This window comes from Callorhinchus milii, unplaced genomic scaffold (genome assembly GCF_018977255.1).
Source record: "Callorhinchus milii isolate IMCB2004 unplaced genomic scaffold, IMCB_Cmil_1.0 Scaffold12, whole genome shotgun sequence".
NCBI lineage: Eukaryota > Metazoa > Chordata > Chondrichthyes > Chimaeriformes > Callorhinchidae > Callorhinchus > Callorhinchus milii.
Window position 1 is genome coordinate 19,719,001 of NW_024704753.1, and position 16,415 is coordinate 19,735,415.

General features: G+C 41.1%; 1 protein-coding gene across 2 annotated transcripts in view; it reads right to left on the reverse strand.

Annotated features, from left to right (window-relative positions):
* The window catches only part of LOC103176771 (ERC protein 2), a 299,917-nt gene that overhangs the window by 204,708 nt on the left and 78,794 nt on the right, over positions 1-16,415 (reverse strand). For both annotated transcript variants that reach the window (XM_007890526.2, XM_042339596.1), the window contains one exon: positions 4,160-4,327. In XM_007890526.2, coding sequence (XP_007888717.1) covers positions 4,160-4,327 — 168 coding nt within the window. The remainder of the gene's footprint in view (positions 1-4,159; positions 4,328-16,415) is intronic.

Sequence of the window (16,415 nt, forward strand, 5' to 3'; positions counted from 1 at the left end):
ATTGGATCTTTTACTGTTCACCTGAACAGGCAGATGAGATCTCGGGTTTAACATCGGAGCCTAGGGAATCCTCTCCGAAGCTTTTATGGTTCTTGGAGAGGGCAGTGCAATAGGTTCAGTGAAAGCGTTGGGAAATGATTCTGCTCTGGAGTGGAAATCATATAGAGGATCGCAAATGGGTCCCAGGTTACACCTCGTCAGAAACAACGAGCAGAAGTGCCCACGAGCCGGGGCTCGAGAGTCTGCAGATCAGGACCACGAGTTGTGTAAATGTTGTTTCACAAAGGGGGAGCTGTGCAATGGTCTGTTTATACAATTGCTTAGCGCTAGAGTTCACATCAGAGTAAATAAACAATTGTTTGCAAAGAAAAGTGAATTGATGTGGCGACACGCTGGTATTTTAGGCAGGGAATTGCCCTGAGGTGAGCCAGTTGTTAGGGAGTTCAGTTGGTTTTGGGTCCCTGTTGTGTGCAGATGTTGTTATGCGTGGGCTTTGAGCCTGAGGCTGTCGTTAAATGTTCCCTTCGGTCGCTGACAGGTTGTAGCGTGGTGTGGTGTGGAGTGTTTTTTATGTAATATATTCACACATTTAATGAAGGCAAACTGCGGAGCTCAATGGTTGGATTTTGCGTTTAAAATGCGACTTCTCTCCTGCTTTTAATGATATTTTTATATAGGTTTTTGATCTAGACACCAGTGTGATTGAACCAGAGTGAATTGTTACCATACAGTGCAGTATTCAACCACAGCAGTTCAAGTTGTTCTCCAGGGGAGTGCGAGGGAGGGTGGGGAGGCGAGATTTGAAGAGCAATGATTTAATGATGCATTTCTGTCCATTTGAGTAATAATAATCCTCACATTGCATTTGATATAGTGCCTTTCACATCAGGTGGATGTCTCAAAGTGCTTCACAGGATTTACTGCAAAACATACTGACTGTAATTTTGAGGTGAACATGGCAGCCAATTTGTGTCCCACAAATAACCACAAAGAGAAGGATCAGCTTTATCTGGGGAATCGTTGACCAGATCATTGGGAGAAATTCCCCGTCTCTTTTCAAATAGTGCCAATGGATCTTTAACATCCACCCGAACAGGCAACTCGTCTATGATCAAAAAAGCGGTTTAGTGAGTTGAACGTTTTGCCCTAATGGTGGAATTACCTGTCACAGGACCTTTGATTTGTGCAACCGAGGAGCTCAATACATTTGATCTACTTTGAGGAAACACATGGCTCGAAGGGGAGAAGAAGTGGGGACCAATAAGACTTTTTTTTTAAACTTACGCTTGTTTTTAAGCACAGAGTTTACACAGTGATTCCTGACAGCTAACTAGCTTTACTGTAATACTGGAGTCTCATTATACGATGTCTGGAATTCATAAAATCCCAACTCGTGTTATTGCGCGGTGGGATAGCGGGGTTTATTGAACATGCACAAACCAGCTGGCATGTGGGGAATGCTACAGCTGGCTCCTGCACTTAAAAGAAAAAGTCTAGACTTCCAAGTCAGCGGGTCACCGTAATGTCACTTCCTCTTTGTTGGGTTATGTGAAAAGCAGGAAGTGACTTCGGTCCGTGACCCGATGACCCAGGATTCAGCCATTTTTGCCATGCAAACGGCTAAGATGATCGACTTCCAGATCATTAGGATTGTCACTTTCTGCTCTGCACATGTGCAGCAAAAAGGGAAGCTGGTTGGGATCTCAGCCGCGTGTCTGGCAAGTGCAGAGACCCATCACCGTGGATACGAGTACCCAAACCAGACAAAGCTCCACAACGCATACCTTTTACACACTGAAAAGCGGGAAGTGACATTGACAGAAACCTAATGATCCAGATGCCGGCTATTTTAGAGTGAAAAGCTGATCCGGGTGTGAGAAACCTGCGGGTCATGTAGGAGCATGGACAATGGACGCGTTGATAAACAAACTGGCTCCAGTAAAGGCAGTTCTTGCTGAGTTGCACTGTATCACTGTCTCAGGGTTTAGTCCAGAGGGACAGAGCTTCAGCTGAAGTCCTCAGATCTGCTGCCAGTCTAAAGGGTTCAAAAGAAAATGCAACCTATTTCATGCCCGAAGTTGACAAGCGTATCCGATGCAGCCACGTGCCAGACCAAGAGAAGCTGCACCACAGAGGGGAAGAGATAGGGCCTTTGCTTCCTATTGATTGCCCTAATCTAACCTGGATAAAATAGAGACTGTATCAAGCTGAATGGATAAGCGATTTATGTATTAGAATTGACCACATCAGTGGCACAGCAATAAATATTTTAAATAACTTAATGGAAGCTGGATCTAATTTAGATGCAGATTGCATGACTTTTTGTTTTCAGTTTTCATCCAAGACCCACCAAACACAGCTTGTTATGTCACACTATGGTGAGATTCCCCCACGTAGTTGCCAGTCAAGGGACTCACTCACTTGGCCAATAGATTAAAGCACCAAATATTAATAAAAGTTGAATCCCTGAAAGCAGGCGTGTGAAGTGTGATTTCTTCTTTTGGACACAACTCTCTTCTAACACTGGAAATTCACCACACATTATACCAAAATAACTACTTCCCCACCTCATAACCAGGGGAAAAAAACACTTTGAAAGGAAGAGATAATTTTTCGTTGTTGAGAGATCTATGCAGCATCCTTTACTTTGAGTAGAAGTGAACATCACTGGAAAGGTAATACTGCTTAAAATCCTTTGTTACAAAGCATTCTTCTGCCTCTCTTTCTGAATGGAGAAAAACAGTACTTTTGAATGCAATGATCAGAGAATTACCGGTAATTTCACATGACTCAAAGTCACCTCTGATCAAGCGGACTATGAGATAAATTTGGATATATGTAATACACTGTTTTATATTCATGATAGAGCAGGAAGGAAGAAATTAAACTAAATATGCTCTGCTATGAAATCACAGGAAATAGCATTTAGCTGAAACAACTATCATGCGAAGAACAGATTTATGTCATCAAGAACAAAAAGCCACATTATACACATATGGAGAAGGTCACATAGATACCAGAGAGCCACAGGTGCTCGGGCAAATCAATGCAGAACCCAAATTAGAAACAGATCCAGTTCGCTGGTGACTTACCAATTTGCACTTTCGAGTGTCGATACAGGATGGTTATACAATACAGTTTACCCATATTTAAACATAGCTCGTAATCCCTTTAGCAACACAGTGCAGTGCATGAGTTAATGGACATGGTGTTAATAGGGAAACGAGTCTAAAGGGAATGTTTTCTCTCAGCCACAGATTCAAGTTGAGTACATTTACAGCCTTTGCTTTAGTGAGTGTCGTTGTAGAAAAGGGAAGGTTTGACGTGCAATAAGGGTGTTCGTTCCTCGAAGGAAGCCTAGCGTATTGCTGTTTTGTCAGCATTACCTTCCCTTTGTGCAGTCGATTAGAGTTGCCATCTGAGTGCTGCTCCAGGGACCAGATGAAGTACATGGGAAACAGGAACCAGTCATTGAAATTCTTTCATCTCAATTGTTAAACACTGCAGATAAAAGCAAACCCGAATCACGGCCTCGACAAATGTGAACTTGCCATGGTAACTAGCATGACTAATGTATACCAAAGGAATGGTTGTCGAAATGGAATACTTTGAGAAATTAAAGACGTTCACATTCCGATTTCTACAACATGGTCTATATCCAAACCAGAATCACCAGAAAATGAAGTCCCTGCACACGTCCTGATGTGGACTTTCAACTCAACACCTCTAGGATTCAGGGCACATTGTACGAGATGGCGTGAATCCTCTGCCCTGGAAACACACTGCACAACAAGCTGAAACCCAGTCTTGGAAAGTGCTTCCTCAAGTGCTGCCAAACACATTGCTATTTTGAACGAGCGCTTGTAAGGCCTGGTGGTTCAGCAAATAACACTAGTCGAAAATGGTGAAACAGGTGAAAACAAGAGAATCCAATGCTGTGACAGGCAGTACATGGAATAATCTCGACAGGCGGTGGATGCTCTAAGTATCACACGGTGTCACTGGGCTTCAAAACAATATCAATTCTGTTCCGGCCAAATAAATGTGAATCTATACATTGACTCAAATAAAATCCTCCAAATAGGATTTTAAGATTTAAAGGAAATAAGACAGAGATATCTCACAATAAATATTCCAGGTTACACAAACACAAACCTACCTTTTTCTGAAGGACATTAATCTTTCTCTCTTTCACCTCCAGCATATCCTTCATATCGCGTATCTCTCCTGCAAGTGTTCCCTTTTCTTCCGTAAGATCCTGAAGCTGTTTGGACTTTTTATTGAGAAAGGTTTCCTTTTCCTCAAGTCGTAACCTCAGTGCATCCACCTGCAGGTATAAAAAGCAGCGTAATGGAGTGACATAATGCAATCATTGAACTGTAGAAGGGACATTATGTGAAATTCGTCATACAGGGCATATGAAATGCATGGATTTCACCCAAGCATTTGGTCAATGAATAACATTGTGCCAGCTCTGGTACCAGACACTGGGACAGGAGTTGAAACTCTTCGAGACATCATGGCATCGGTTCAATTTCCAGCACGCTCTCCCCATTTCCAGGCCAGTAAAAATTCCCAACAGTAAATGTGAACACATCTAGATGTAAAACACATCTAGATGTACAATTATCTAGGGATAATTCAATGGGATTTTCTAGGGTTCACAGAATTGACGTGAAGAATGTAATGTCTCCATCATGAACAGACACCCATGGTTATTAACCAGGTCTTGTTCATTTTGAGACTGAATTAAACATACAGCACAAGCTTCAACATTTGTGGTCAAATGACACCATGTTTAAAAAGCTTCAAGGACTCTCCTGACTGCCACAGGAAACAAGCCCTGAGCATGTACACTGTCAGCCTAGCCGGATATTGGGCAGCAAGTGCTCCCATCTCACCAACAGGTCCTGGCGTTGGAGGCGAAACTGTGCGGTAAAGAAACATCCACTGTCCTCTTGTTGTAAATCCAATTGCAGAATTTTATTGATGACGCGTTGCCTATTACGGTAGTGTGGGACGTGAGCACTGAGAAGCCAGGACTCACCAACAACTTTTACCTTTCACAATGTGCTACACAAAGTGGGAACAAACAGGACAATCGCTGAGCTCGCTCAACACTGGTGAAGCGAGGGCAAGAAATTGATGAGGCTTGCACATCAGCGCTTAATGGTAACATTTGCCAAAGTTTCATTTGCCCACATGGAGCTCGTGTTTGCATTTCACTGCTGTGGTTAACATTGGAACTCACCCAATACCCACTGACTACTGTGAAACCCTTCATTCCCATGCAACGCATGTTTGTTTTTCTTACAAGCTGCTTTTATTGTGTGAAGTATAAACTTGCACCACTTTGAAAGACATCTGAAGAGGTGGTCTTAAACGTAATATATAGCAGCAAATTGAACTTCCATTTCTGAATTTCACGCAGCGAGCTTCACCCACCAAAACCTATTTGAAAAGTCACCGAATTATAAAGAATAATGATCATGTTTAAGATCCTTTTGTTGAAATAGTTCTTTAAACAGAGCGCTGGTGGTATCATTAGAACTAGCTTGTGAGAAAGGCACTACATCAAATACAAGGATTATTATTCAAAATGGGCCCCTTCCAAAAATAAAATCTAGTCACGCTAACCTACTGCAAAGAGGTTACAGTTAATTACTCTTTTTTCTAATCAGTCCACTGCAGGCACAAAGGTCATTACACAAACGATATATCCCCAAGCAATACAACTTTGTCCATAAAATACACAGTCAATTCATTTTTCAGTATATTCTGTGAAACCCTTTGAGACGTCTCGAAGACGTGATAAGGCGCCGTATGTGAAATGCAAGAACTGTTGCTATTATTATTATTTGCAGTAAGCCCTGCATTCGCACAGAAAACTTTTCTTAGCAATTTCCAAATAAGCCCAACCAGAATGACTAACTACATCCAGGAAAATAAAATCTAAAAGGTCTGCCCAGGTGGCTGTGAGCCTTCTACACCATCATGTCTGCAGCTGCACGCGAGAAGCGGTAAGTACTTAAATCAGGCCTTGCTGTTTATGCCAAGAACCAGCGAGTGACTGCAGCTGTACCTCACCCTACCACTACATTAATCCAAGTCATCTGTACAGAACATTAGTGGCCAAACTTCACCCACCACCTCTCATGTTTGGTCCCTTGTATACAGAAGTCCAAACATGGTCTTAACTACAACTGCTGATCCAGGGGCGATGGACCATGCACCAGACTGTGAGAAACCTCTAAACCTTTACAAAGTCCACCCACGCTTCCCACGCCATAGGCACTTGGCTCAAAGTCGACAAGACATTTGTTCTGTTTGTAGTTACCTTCAATTGTGCCCTGTTACGACGTGCACGCAAAAAACAAGATAATTAGAAGATCTTGAACTCTGTGTTGCACAACCACACTAACCTCATAAAACAGCAAGATGTTCCTTAACCCTTAGACTATGGCACGACTTGAAAAGAGAAGGTGGTTTCTGTTCTGGACAACAATTTCCCATTGGTCATTTTATTTCGCAGCTGTTTGCGGGACATTGTTGTGTGCTAATTGGCTGCGCTGTTTGCCAACAAATACACAGTAACTACACTTCACAGTAAAATCATATGAAGCACCGATGTGATGGGCTCTGTGTCACATACAAGAATTGAATCAGTTTTACGATTAGACCATAATAATCCTTGTATTTGATGCAGCCCCTTGTCACAGGCATCAAGACATCTCAAAGCGCTTCAGGGAATGTATGGCAAAGTGGATTGAACGTGTGACACTACTCGTTCACCCACTTGTTCAAGTTCTGATCGGTTTTTCCTCTACATATTTTGCAATATCTTCCTTCCTTCCTGCCTGCCTGCCTGCCGCGCTGGTCCTGTAAATGTAAGGTATAAAGTTCTGGAAATTCATACAAATTAAATTCGGGTTCACGTGAGCGATCAGAAGTTTGCAGCAGCCCACCTCTTGGGTTTGATGCTCGGGCGAGGATTGTTTAAGTACACGCTAATGTATTTTTAAACACACGGTTGAAATGAAATATGACGCTGGTCATATTACAGATTCACACCAGAATGAGGGGCTTTGTTCTTCGACTTCATTCAACGCCATATAATTTTAAGGGTCATGCAGTAGCATTTAAATCCTTACTTACTCTTCCATTAGCTTCTGTGCTCTGCTTGGCACTCCTTAACATTACATTAGGGATTATCATTGTAAATTCTGATTATGACTGCTTGTTAGAACAGGAGGGGGTTTTACTCAACAGTTGTTGCACTGAAATCTTAGATGAAGTTATCTTATTCCGGCAAGTCTCAAATATGAGTTGAACATTTTTGCTGACATTAGACCCACTGAGACAGAAGCAACCCACTGGCAACAAACCTAGCAATAATAAACTGGCATCACTTGGACAAAGGCTAAAATATCTGGTTTGAGTGAGGTCTATTCAAGCTGCCAAGTTCAGACTCAAGTTTCCCTAATATATGCACGGTGTCATCCATCTAATACTAATCTCTCTCCGTCCATTCAGTCTCTTCAGTGAGCTCATTTACAATCTGCCGTAATACAATACTGCATTATATGATGTTCATGCTCTAGATGTAGATATGCAGCACAAGCCTCTTTGGGTCTAAGCAGTCGGTATCCTTTAGCTTTCCAATTGGTTACCACAAGAGTAAGTACGGTTGCACTCTGGGTGACTTTTTGATACCTGCCCAGGACTTCATGTTGGGACATTTAGCATTATAGACCCTTGCAAATGTGACTTAAGTTAACCGTTTATTCAAAGAAATCATTTCAACACAATGATTAAATACTAATATCTACCAAAACAAAAAGGACATACATTGGGTGCAAAAATGCTCCTAAACTCATTAAAAAAAATTTCCCCTGTAGTTTTATACTACTGTATATTTTATGTTTATTTATTTTAGGTCAATAGCTACTTTTACACAAATAGTGAGGTTCAAAGCACAAGTCCACTCAGAACTCTGAACTATCTATGTCATTGGGTAAAGACCACAAAAAAGAACTGCTACTAGTGGCACATGTGTGAGCTACAACTGAACTCCAGTACCTGGACAGTACCTGTACTAACACTATATGACAGATTGGTATTTCAGTTATGAAGGAATGATTTTGTTATGTCTTAGTGGTCAGCCTGAATAGAAACAAGGGCACGAAAGGCATAAATGCAATCGAGCTTCACACATTCCTTCCCAGCTTCAAATAAGATGGAGATCTGGGTGAGAATTTAGCCTCTTGAAAAGCTGAAACAATTTGGTCTTTTGGAAAACATAAACAGATGGCAAGGAGAAATAATTTTCCACTTTCACTTCACCTACAGAGTCGAGAGGTTTAACTCAACCTATTGGCAAGCCTGATTCCTGGATTCTTATTCAAAGTTTCAATTTTTTTTTACTAAATAATAATATAATAATCCTTGCAGTTGATATAGAGCCTCATCACATCTTCGAGATGTCTCAAAGCACTTCACAGAATACATTATAAGTAAATTGACTGCATATTTTGTGGGCGAAACGTGGCAGCCAATTGTACACAGCAGCGTCTCCACAAACAGTCGCAGTTAGAAACAGGTTATAAAAAGAAAATTAGGGAAAGATTCAAATAATTGAGTGACCAAATCTTTTATTTTTTTTAAGGGATTATTACTCCTGAAAAAGTGATCCAACAATCGACCATCAGCCGTGTTCCTTATTGCTAGGTAAACAGAGGCGTGTGTGTGGAGTAAGGGAACTTGCCCAACGTTTCGCCCTGCCTGGGAATCAAACCCTAACCCTAACCCAGGTCCTCTCGCTTCCTGGGCGAGCGCTCTAACCACTGAATAACCGGAGACACTGTAGGAGCAGCATACTCATCTGTCCCTCTTGACAGCAGAGGTGGGAACCGAGCCAAGCAACACCAGAAAAATCCACGTCATTTTATAAGATGTTCGACCTGCTAGTGAAACTATTTACAATATATTCTCTCATTTGTACAATGCCCAAAGGGGAAGGGAGGAAACACAAGATCACTTCGACAGAACACTCCGAGCAGCTTGTCAGAATGTGGAACATCCACTGACAGCCCCCAGTCTCCTGACCAAGCTGCAAGTGTTAAATAAAAATACCTAAAATGAGGAGTAGAAGATTTATATAACATACACAAACACATACACACACGCACACATACACCCACACACGTACACACACACACGCACTCACACACACACACACACATTCATGCACGCACATATATTTTTATTATATACACACACACATATATATATATATATAAAATCTTGAATCATTTCAAAACTATTCTGCACTTTGCCCAAAATAAATTAATATTACATGGTGGTGAATTTTGCATCCTTTCATCTTGTAAATGGAAGTGCGCTGTGTAGTGTCAAACTGATATTCTGTCAAATTCCATGGTTACACTATACAGAGCAGTCATCTGGTGTTTAGATCTCTCGTGATAGACTGTATGCACTGTATACATGAATTGCAAACATAAGATATTATAAATTTCTTCACTGGCGACAGACACACCAGTATAGCCAACCTCTCAAAGCCAACACAATGTAAACCGATTTGTTAAGTAAGTGTGGGCCTATGTTACTTTCCTGCACTTCATCCTAATGTGTCAAGTTGGTTCAATTTGGTCCACAAATTATATCCTCGCCTCACCTTACCTAGATTTCCTTTACTACCAGTACAGTGTAATATTCCAAGATGTGTATATTATTTCCTTCCAATTGCCTGTCCATTGCTCACCACCCCTCCGCACCAAACCCCTCCCTCCCTCTCCCTTCTACAAAGCCAGGGGGACTGAGGCTATTTATGGTCTCCTAACCCATCACTGAGCTCCCTGACGTCACCCAACTCAGCACCAACCGTGGATTCATAACCATCATCATCTTTACATCCGACATAGCGCCTTTTACATCGGGAGGTCGTCTCAAAGCGCTTCACGGGTTTTACTGTAAAGTGTAGTGACTGTGTATTTTGTAGGTGAATGGGGCAGCCAATTTGTGCACATCAGTGTCCCACAAAACAGCTGTGAAGTGAACGACCAATTTTTGTTCTCTCTCTCTGCTGGATTGTTGGCCAGGACACTGGGAAAAACTCCCTGCTATTTTTTGAATCTTGGACCTGAATGACGAGAATCACTTCACATGATACACATTATAATGTGGTACTCTTATTTGTGCCATAAACACATATAAAATCCCAGCCACTTAGATCATACCCTTCTGCCGTTCGCGAACAGAAACACTAACACACACAGAGCTCCAAAAATTATTCCAGTTTATGAGGAAAGCACCAGTTCTGGTCCAAAATATCTCCAGAGAACGAAGTTTCACTAATTGTACACTACCTTTTCCAACAAGATACATTTCAGGAAATAATCGTTCAAAATATATTCTGACAAAAAGTACAATTGTAAGGATGAGAAAGTTCATTCGGATGTGCACGCGCTATTAATGAGCGTGTGTGCGTGTGTGTGGAGGTGTGTGCATGTGCGCGCATTTCAGCCGCAATGGACCTTGTCCCTGGCGTATGAATGAATCATAGCGATGGGTGAGTTTCTGATGTCCACCAAACTGAATCTTAGTAAAACAACAATTAAGGGATTTTCATGAGGGCAGGAAAGGAGAAAACTAGTAAAATAAATAGTACAAAAGCTCAAACTCAACTCTCAAAAATCTGACTTCTGGCAAAAGCCTCTTGAAAAGAAAAATTGAGTGTGATTTATTGTTCTGCAATCTTTTCCCCCGATAAAAGGGATTTGGAATAATTTATCATTATTATTCACATTGAAAGGGAGAATAAACAAATTTTCTTCCCACTCTCCAGAGATGTTATTTTATCATCTGTCCATCTGAAAAATGTCCCGCTCCTTATACCTTCAATACTACTTCAAAGATTTAAACAAAACTTTCTTTTAATGGAACTAACAGCAACAGTTTAGCATGTGTTATTTTAACAGAAGTCAGTGGATCCCATGAATGTTTACAATTGTTTGTCAGTTAATATAACCTATTTAGAAACCAAGGACAGAGTATAGTTGCTTCACAGTTTGATACGGTTTCAATTCCTCGACTGAACAATACAGTCAGGTCTCGAATTGTACAATGTGCAACGTTTGGTTTGATGCGAAGAAATAGGGTCTAATTTGCCATATAATAATCTTTCCATTTTTGATATAATGCGTTATCACATCTGTGAGACATCTAAATCACTTCACAGAATATACTGTAAAGTTGACTGTATTTATTTTTGTGGGTGAAACACAGCAGTCAATTGTGCGCAGCAGTGTCCCACAAACAGTCATGGATTGACTGACCATATTTGCAAACTATTCTTTATTGCGTTGATTTTGACTTTTAGTTTGTGAGAATTCACGATCGCCGACAAACAGATCACAGATGTAGCAAACCATTAACTTTCCCTTTCCAATTTCCGTGCCTCTCGTTGCAATTAAATTATTCCATCGGTCTTATTCACGTCACATCTGCACCTCAAGTAAGTCGCTGTAACGTATTGTGGGGACTATGATTCTTAATGATATATATAAATATATTTATATAGAAAAAAAAGGGGGAAAGTTAACCAAAAAGTGTTTTGCATTTGAGGATGTCTGTTTAAATGACATAAACCTTTTAGTAAGTGATAGAAGGGAAGAGACAGCAACGTACTGGAGTGTGAGCGTAGACAGTGAGCTCTGATCCCAGAGTGGGAATTGAACCCACAACCTTCCGACCCAGAGGCGAGAGTGCTACCAAATGAATCAAACAAATGCATTTTGTGGGCTACAGTGCAAGCTTATGTATACATCCCTTACTTCAAGTTGAACTCCTAACCTCCGCACATCAGGGAAGGCATGGTTTATTCTGCTAAAGATGAATAATGGTTTTTTTTTTAGGTCATACTAGCATTGTGTTTTCTGAATGTTGGTATCATTTATGGGGCTCGATGTGTCTTTTCTGATTTAACTTGTAATGTCACTGAAAAATCTGGACAGCCCTTCTCCCACCCCATCCCAAACCCTACTGTGTGCAAACCACGCAAAGCCCTTTAGCCACCCGAGTAAACCTGGCTGGGCTTCAGACCTCTCAGGAGTCAATGTTAACACAGCTCTGTGATGGAGCAGCAAAACATAACAGTTCAGCAGCACAATCTGTCTGCCTCAGCCTCTCTCATCCAACCTCCCTCTCAGCACGGACAAGATTTTACCACTGGTTTAAGCAAGAAAAGAAAAAAATGTTTTGTTCGTTCATTTGCAAAGTCTACCTGGTTTTATACGAAATGCAAAATAAATTGACCAAACGAGTTTGATGAAACATTACAAAGCCATGCATGCAGGTATTTTCTATTTCCTCAGGCCGACTCTTTGCTTTATAATAAATACTTGCATTTGATACAGAGCTTTATTACATCCTTGAGACGTCTCAAAGCGCTTTCCCGTGCAAGAGAAGAACAACAGTGTTTAAAAAGCCTGTATGTGGGACTTTAAATTGGAGCAGGGAAGTGAATTTTTTTCCCCGTTCAGTTGAAAGACTTTGTGGACCAGTGCAGTGAACTTTCTCATCATTATCTTCTATCAAATCATCAAAAATAATTGAAACCAACCATGCCTATTAGGGTTTTAGTCTGGAAGGTTTTTCTTCAATTCAAAATGAATGCGAGCACGCACGCAGTGTGTTTGTGCCTTGCAGAACAATGTTTTGGAACATGCCTTCTGTGTATAATACTCCATCGTCGGCCAAAGAGCACTGTAATAACTTAAAACATGTGCCAACCTACTTTTCCCCCAAATTACAGCATTCGTTATTTATGAATGCTCGGGTCAAAACAACTAAATACGAAAGCCACATTATAAAATGCTCAGGGACGTTCAAAACCCGTAGAGCGCCCAATGTAAACCAAGGGAAAGATTTCCCTGCAGCATCAAGCCCTTCAATTAGTGGAATGGAAACGTATTGCATCTCCAGCCGTCTGCGAACAGATGGGTCAGTTTACTTTTATTAGGGGAGGGAAGTGAAAGCGAAATTCTCTACCATTCCTAGTTTCGACACTAGGTTTTGAGGGTCAACTCAATTCTGATCAGCCACTTGCTGTTTATTGATTTTCCATTGCTCGTAGACACTGTACTTGGAAAGAATATCCATGGCTTGCTCCACACTCTATAATCTTAGAGCTTTTATTTTGTTCCTCATTTCTCTCTCTCTCTGAAGGTTACATCCAGGGCAACCAGAGTGTTGGACTTCTCCACGTCTAACAGGTCTACGGTAAGCCAGCAAATGGCATGATTGTTATCAGACAAGTTGGGGGAAATATGCAGCAGTCGTCCAACACAGAGTGCTGACCAGCCAGCCAGCGAGCCTGCTGAGAACAGATATAAAACTCATCCATCCAGAGGGAACGAAAGGTTGGCAACATTTCATCCACACGGTGACGATTCAAAACCATGGGTAGAGTCACTTCCAAATTTACTGCACAACTTCCAGCCGCCAAACATTGTAAACATAACCAACCACCATCGATCGCTTCATCTTTGCTAACGTTTCTTTTTCTCCCACCCTCACTCGGTCACCGGTAGAGTACCCCAAGGTTCCATCCTTGGCCCCCCTTCTTTTCCTCATTTGCATGATCCCTCTCAGTGATGCCATCCACAGAGTCAACTTCCACATGTAGAGTGGACGACATCCGAATCTACTTCTCCTCCACAAGCTGTGACTCAAGGTTCGCTGACACTATATAAATGTAGGTTGTGTTGTGAAATCCATACTTGCCAACTTGTCTCCGATTTTCCACGCAACATTGTCACATTTAGATCAAGCTTTCATTTCAAACTATTCTCGTGAAGCACTTTTGACACATAAAGCGCTGTATTAAATGCAAGGAATCAACAGCCATAATGCATACAGACACACAACCCAGGGTAGTTCATCTCTTTGCTGTTGATGTGCAAACACCTTTTCTGGGTATTTGGGTGAGAGTCGGGGTTGGGATGGTGGGGTAAGGAAAAACACTCGCCAGAAACAGAAAATTACATTTGGCGTCAACATAAATACTGGCAGATCACACAAGGCGATTGTCAAAAGAGTGTATTATTACAAATACTGATAGGTATATATCCGTCGATTGAGTTTGAAGTCCTTTTTAGGGGTTGGCTTACTAGTTAAAATATACAGTTAAAATTCCCTACAGTAAATACTAATGTCAAAATAATATTTGGGAGTATTATAATACAAAACCAACACACCATGTGGTGTGTGGTCATCTCCTAATATGCGCTGGTATTCTTAACCAACGGTTTGTGCTTGATCTCTTATTTTTTAAAAGAAAAAAAAACAGCGGCTTCATTTAGGAGAAAATATCCATAACTATGGTAATATGAACTTTATTACATTTAAGATAATATAGATTCAATAAAATAATTATCTAAACATAGCATTGTGACCTAATAACTCGAAAAAACATTGCCCTCTTAATGTCTGGGCTGGGGTTTCCTGCAGATCCAACTAAAACAAAGGCAAATAATCCTTCTTCTTGTTAAAGCCTACAATATCTCTAATCTAATGAAAATAATATAGAAATGTTTTCTGTTCGATTGATTCGCTAAACACAATCAGATAGCTTTCACTGTCACTCTCTACTCCTAGCCTGAAGTTAAATGGAAATATTCCTCTTAAAAACACCCTTGTTTGAAGGGGAAACAAAAAAAATCAATGGAAATTCTTTGCTAGACATCATTATGGACCGTGATAGTTCATTTCAGTTTTCAGGCAGTGCTAAATGACACATATCTCACACAACTGCAGCTTTCATGGCTAAGAGTGTACCTCTGATTTAATTCCTCCCTGAAGCAAGAGAAAATGGTAAAATTACTAACACATGTCAACAAACTCTCATACACATTGGTTGGACTTCATTCACTGGAAACCCTTTGGGCAACAGAAATAAATCCCTGCCATGGCCCACCATGGCAAAGCCATCCCACACACTCCAGTCAGGCTCGGATACGCCACCACTTAGTGTATAATGAAAGCCTTGTTAAAAAGGCCTCATTTTAAGCATCTCAAGTTAAAATCTTCTGCGTCTACATCAAACAATACATAATTTACTCTGGGCTCCTTTTAGCAAGTTTGTAGCTGAGATGTTATTCTGCTTCTTCAAAGGAGTTGTGGATTCTTGTGCCAGACATGTGTTACCAGAGGAACCAGGTTTGTTTCGCTTTGCCCAGACAAACAAAAAGATGTTACCTTTACACGAAAAATGTCTGAGTTCTTCTCTTTAGCCTCCGTTCATGAAAAAAAGATGAGTTCCATTTAACCCACTGCAACATCTCTCAATTGAATGAGCATTTAATAATTGTAATGTTTTAAAATGAATACACCCAGTCCACAAAAACTGTAAACCGAAGACTTTTCTTAGCACAGATTTATCTGCACAGTTAACACGGGTCAAACTGTACAATCACAGTCACAGCGATCATCGAAACATTAAGTCTTTCAGTATATTAACGGAGAGGCTATAGTTTTTTTTGAAAAACGTTAAATATTGCGAAGCATCTCAATATGATTGTGTATTTTTAATGGTGTCAGTTTGACTGGACAATAGAACGGTGTTGCAGTCTGCAGTTAACGTCTTGCCTCTTAATCAACAGCCCGGCAGGGAGTGAGGGCACAAGCGATGCGAGGCCCAGGACTCACTCACTAACCTCCAATAGTTGCACCAGGTTATGTTTTCAATTTGAATGCACATTTCTTGCCAGAGTCACTCAAAGCTAAAGTTACCAGAGAAGTGTCAGTTGTGTGTGATGGACTTAACCCTTAAGAGGACTCCAGCCGGGGCTCAAGAACCTGAATCACCAACGTAAACAGAACCAGAAGTGGATGCAGATCAGGCATTCCTGTTAGAGCCCGGCTTATCAACTGACCCAATACCCAAAACAAAACCTTCTCATTAAGGAATGGCAGCAGCAAATCAACTCGATGCTAATTTTGTGGCATGTTCGTTCCCCCCCCCGAAGAATGTCTTAGCTGCCAGCACAGTTTGGTTAGTAAGACATTTCCAGTTCTTATTATGGAGCTCTGAGTGGCCAGTGCTCACCCAGGAGCTAAGACACTGAGGGACATTCACCCCATCACCATTCCATGTGGATCAGGAGGATCTGTGACAATGTCTTTGATGTTAAAGACCTTGTCCAAGGCTTTTGTTCCGCTGGGTGAGGAGTGCCACTCTCTGTGGCTACCTTGCCATTATGTTGTTTGTCCAGGCGATTGGAATTGCAAGTACCTCCTCAAGCTTTCCGAGTTCAGTGAGTGCACACATACACTTACAGTAACAATAATAATCCTTGCATTTGATATAGCGCCTTGTAACATTGTCAAGACATCTC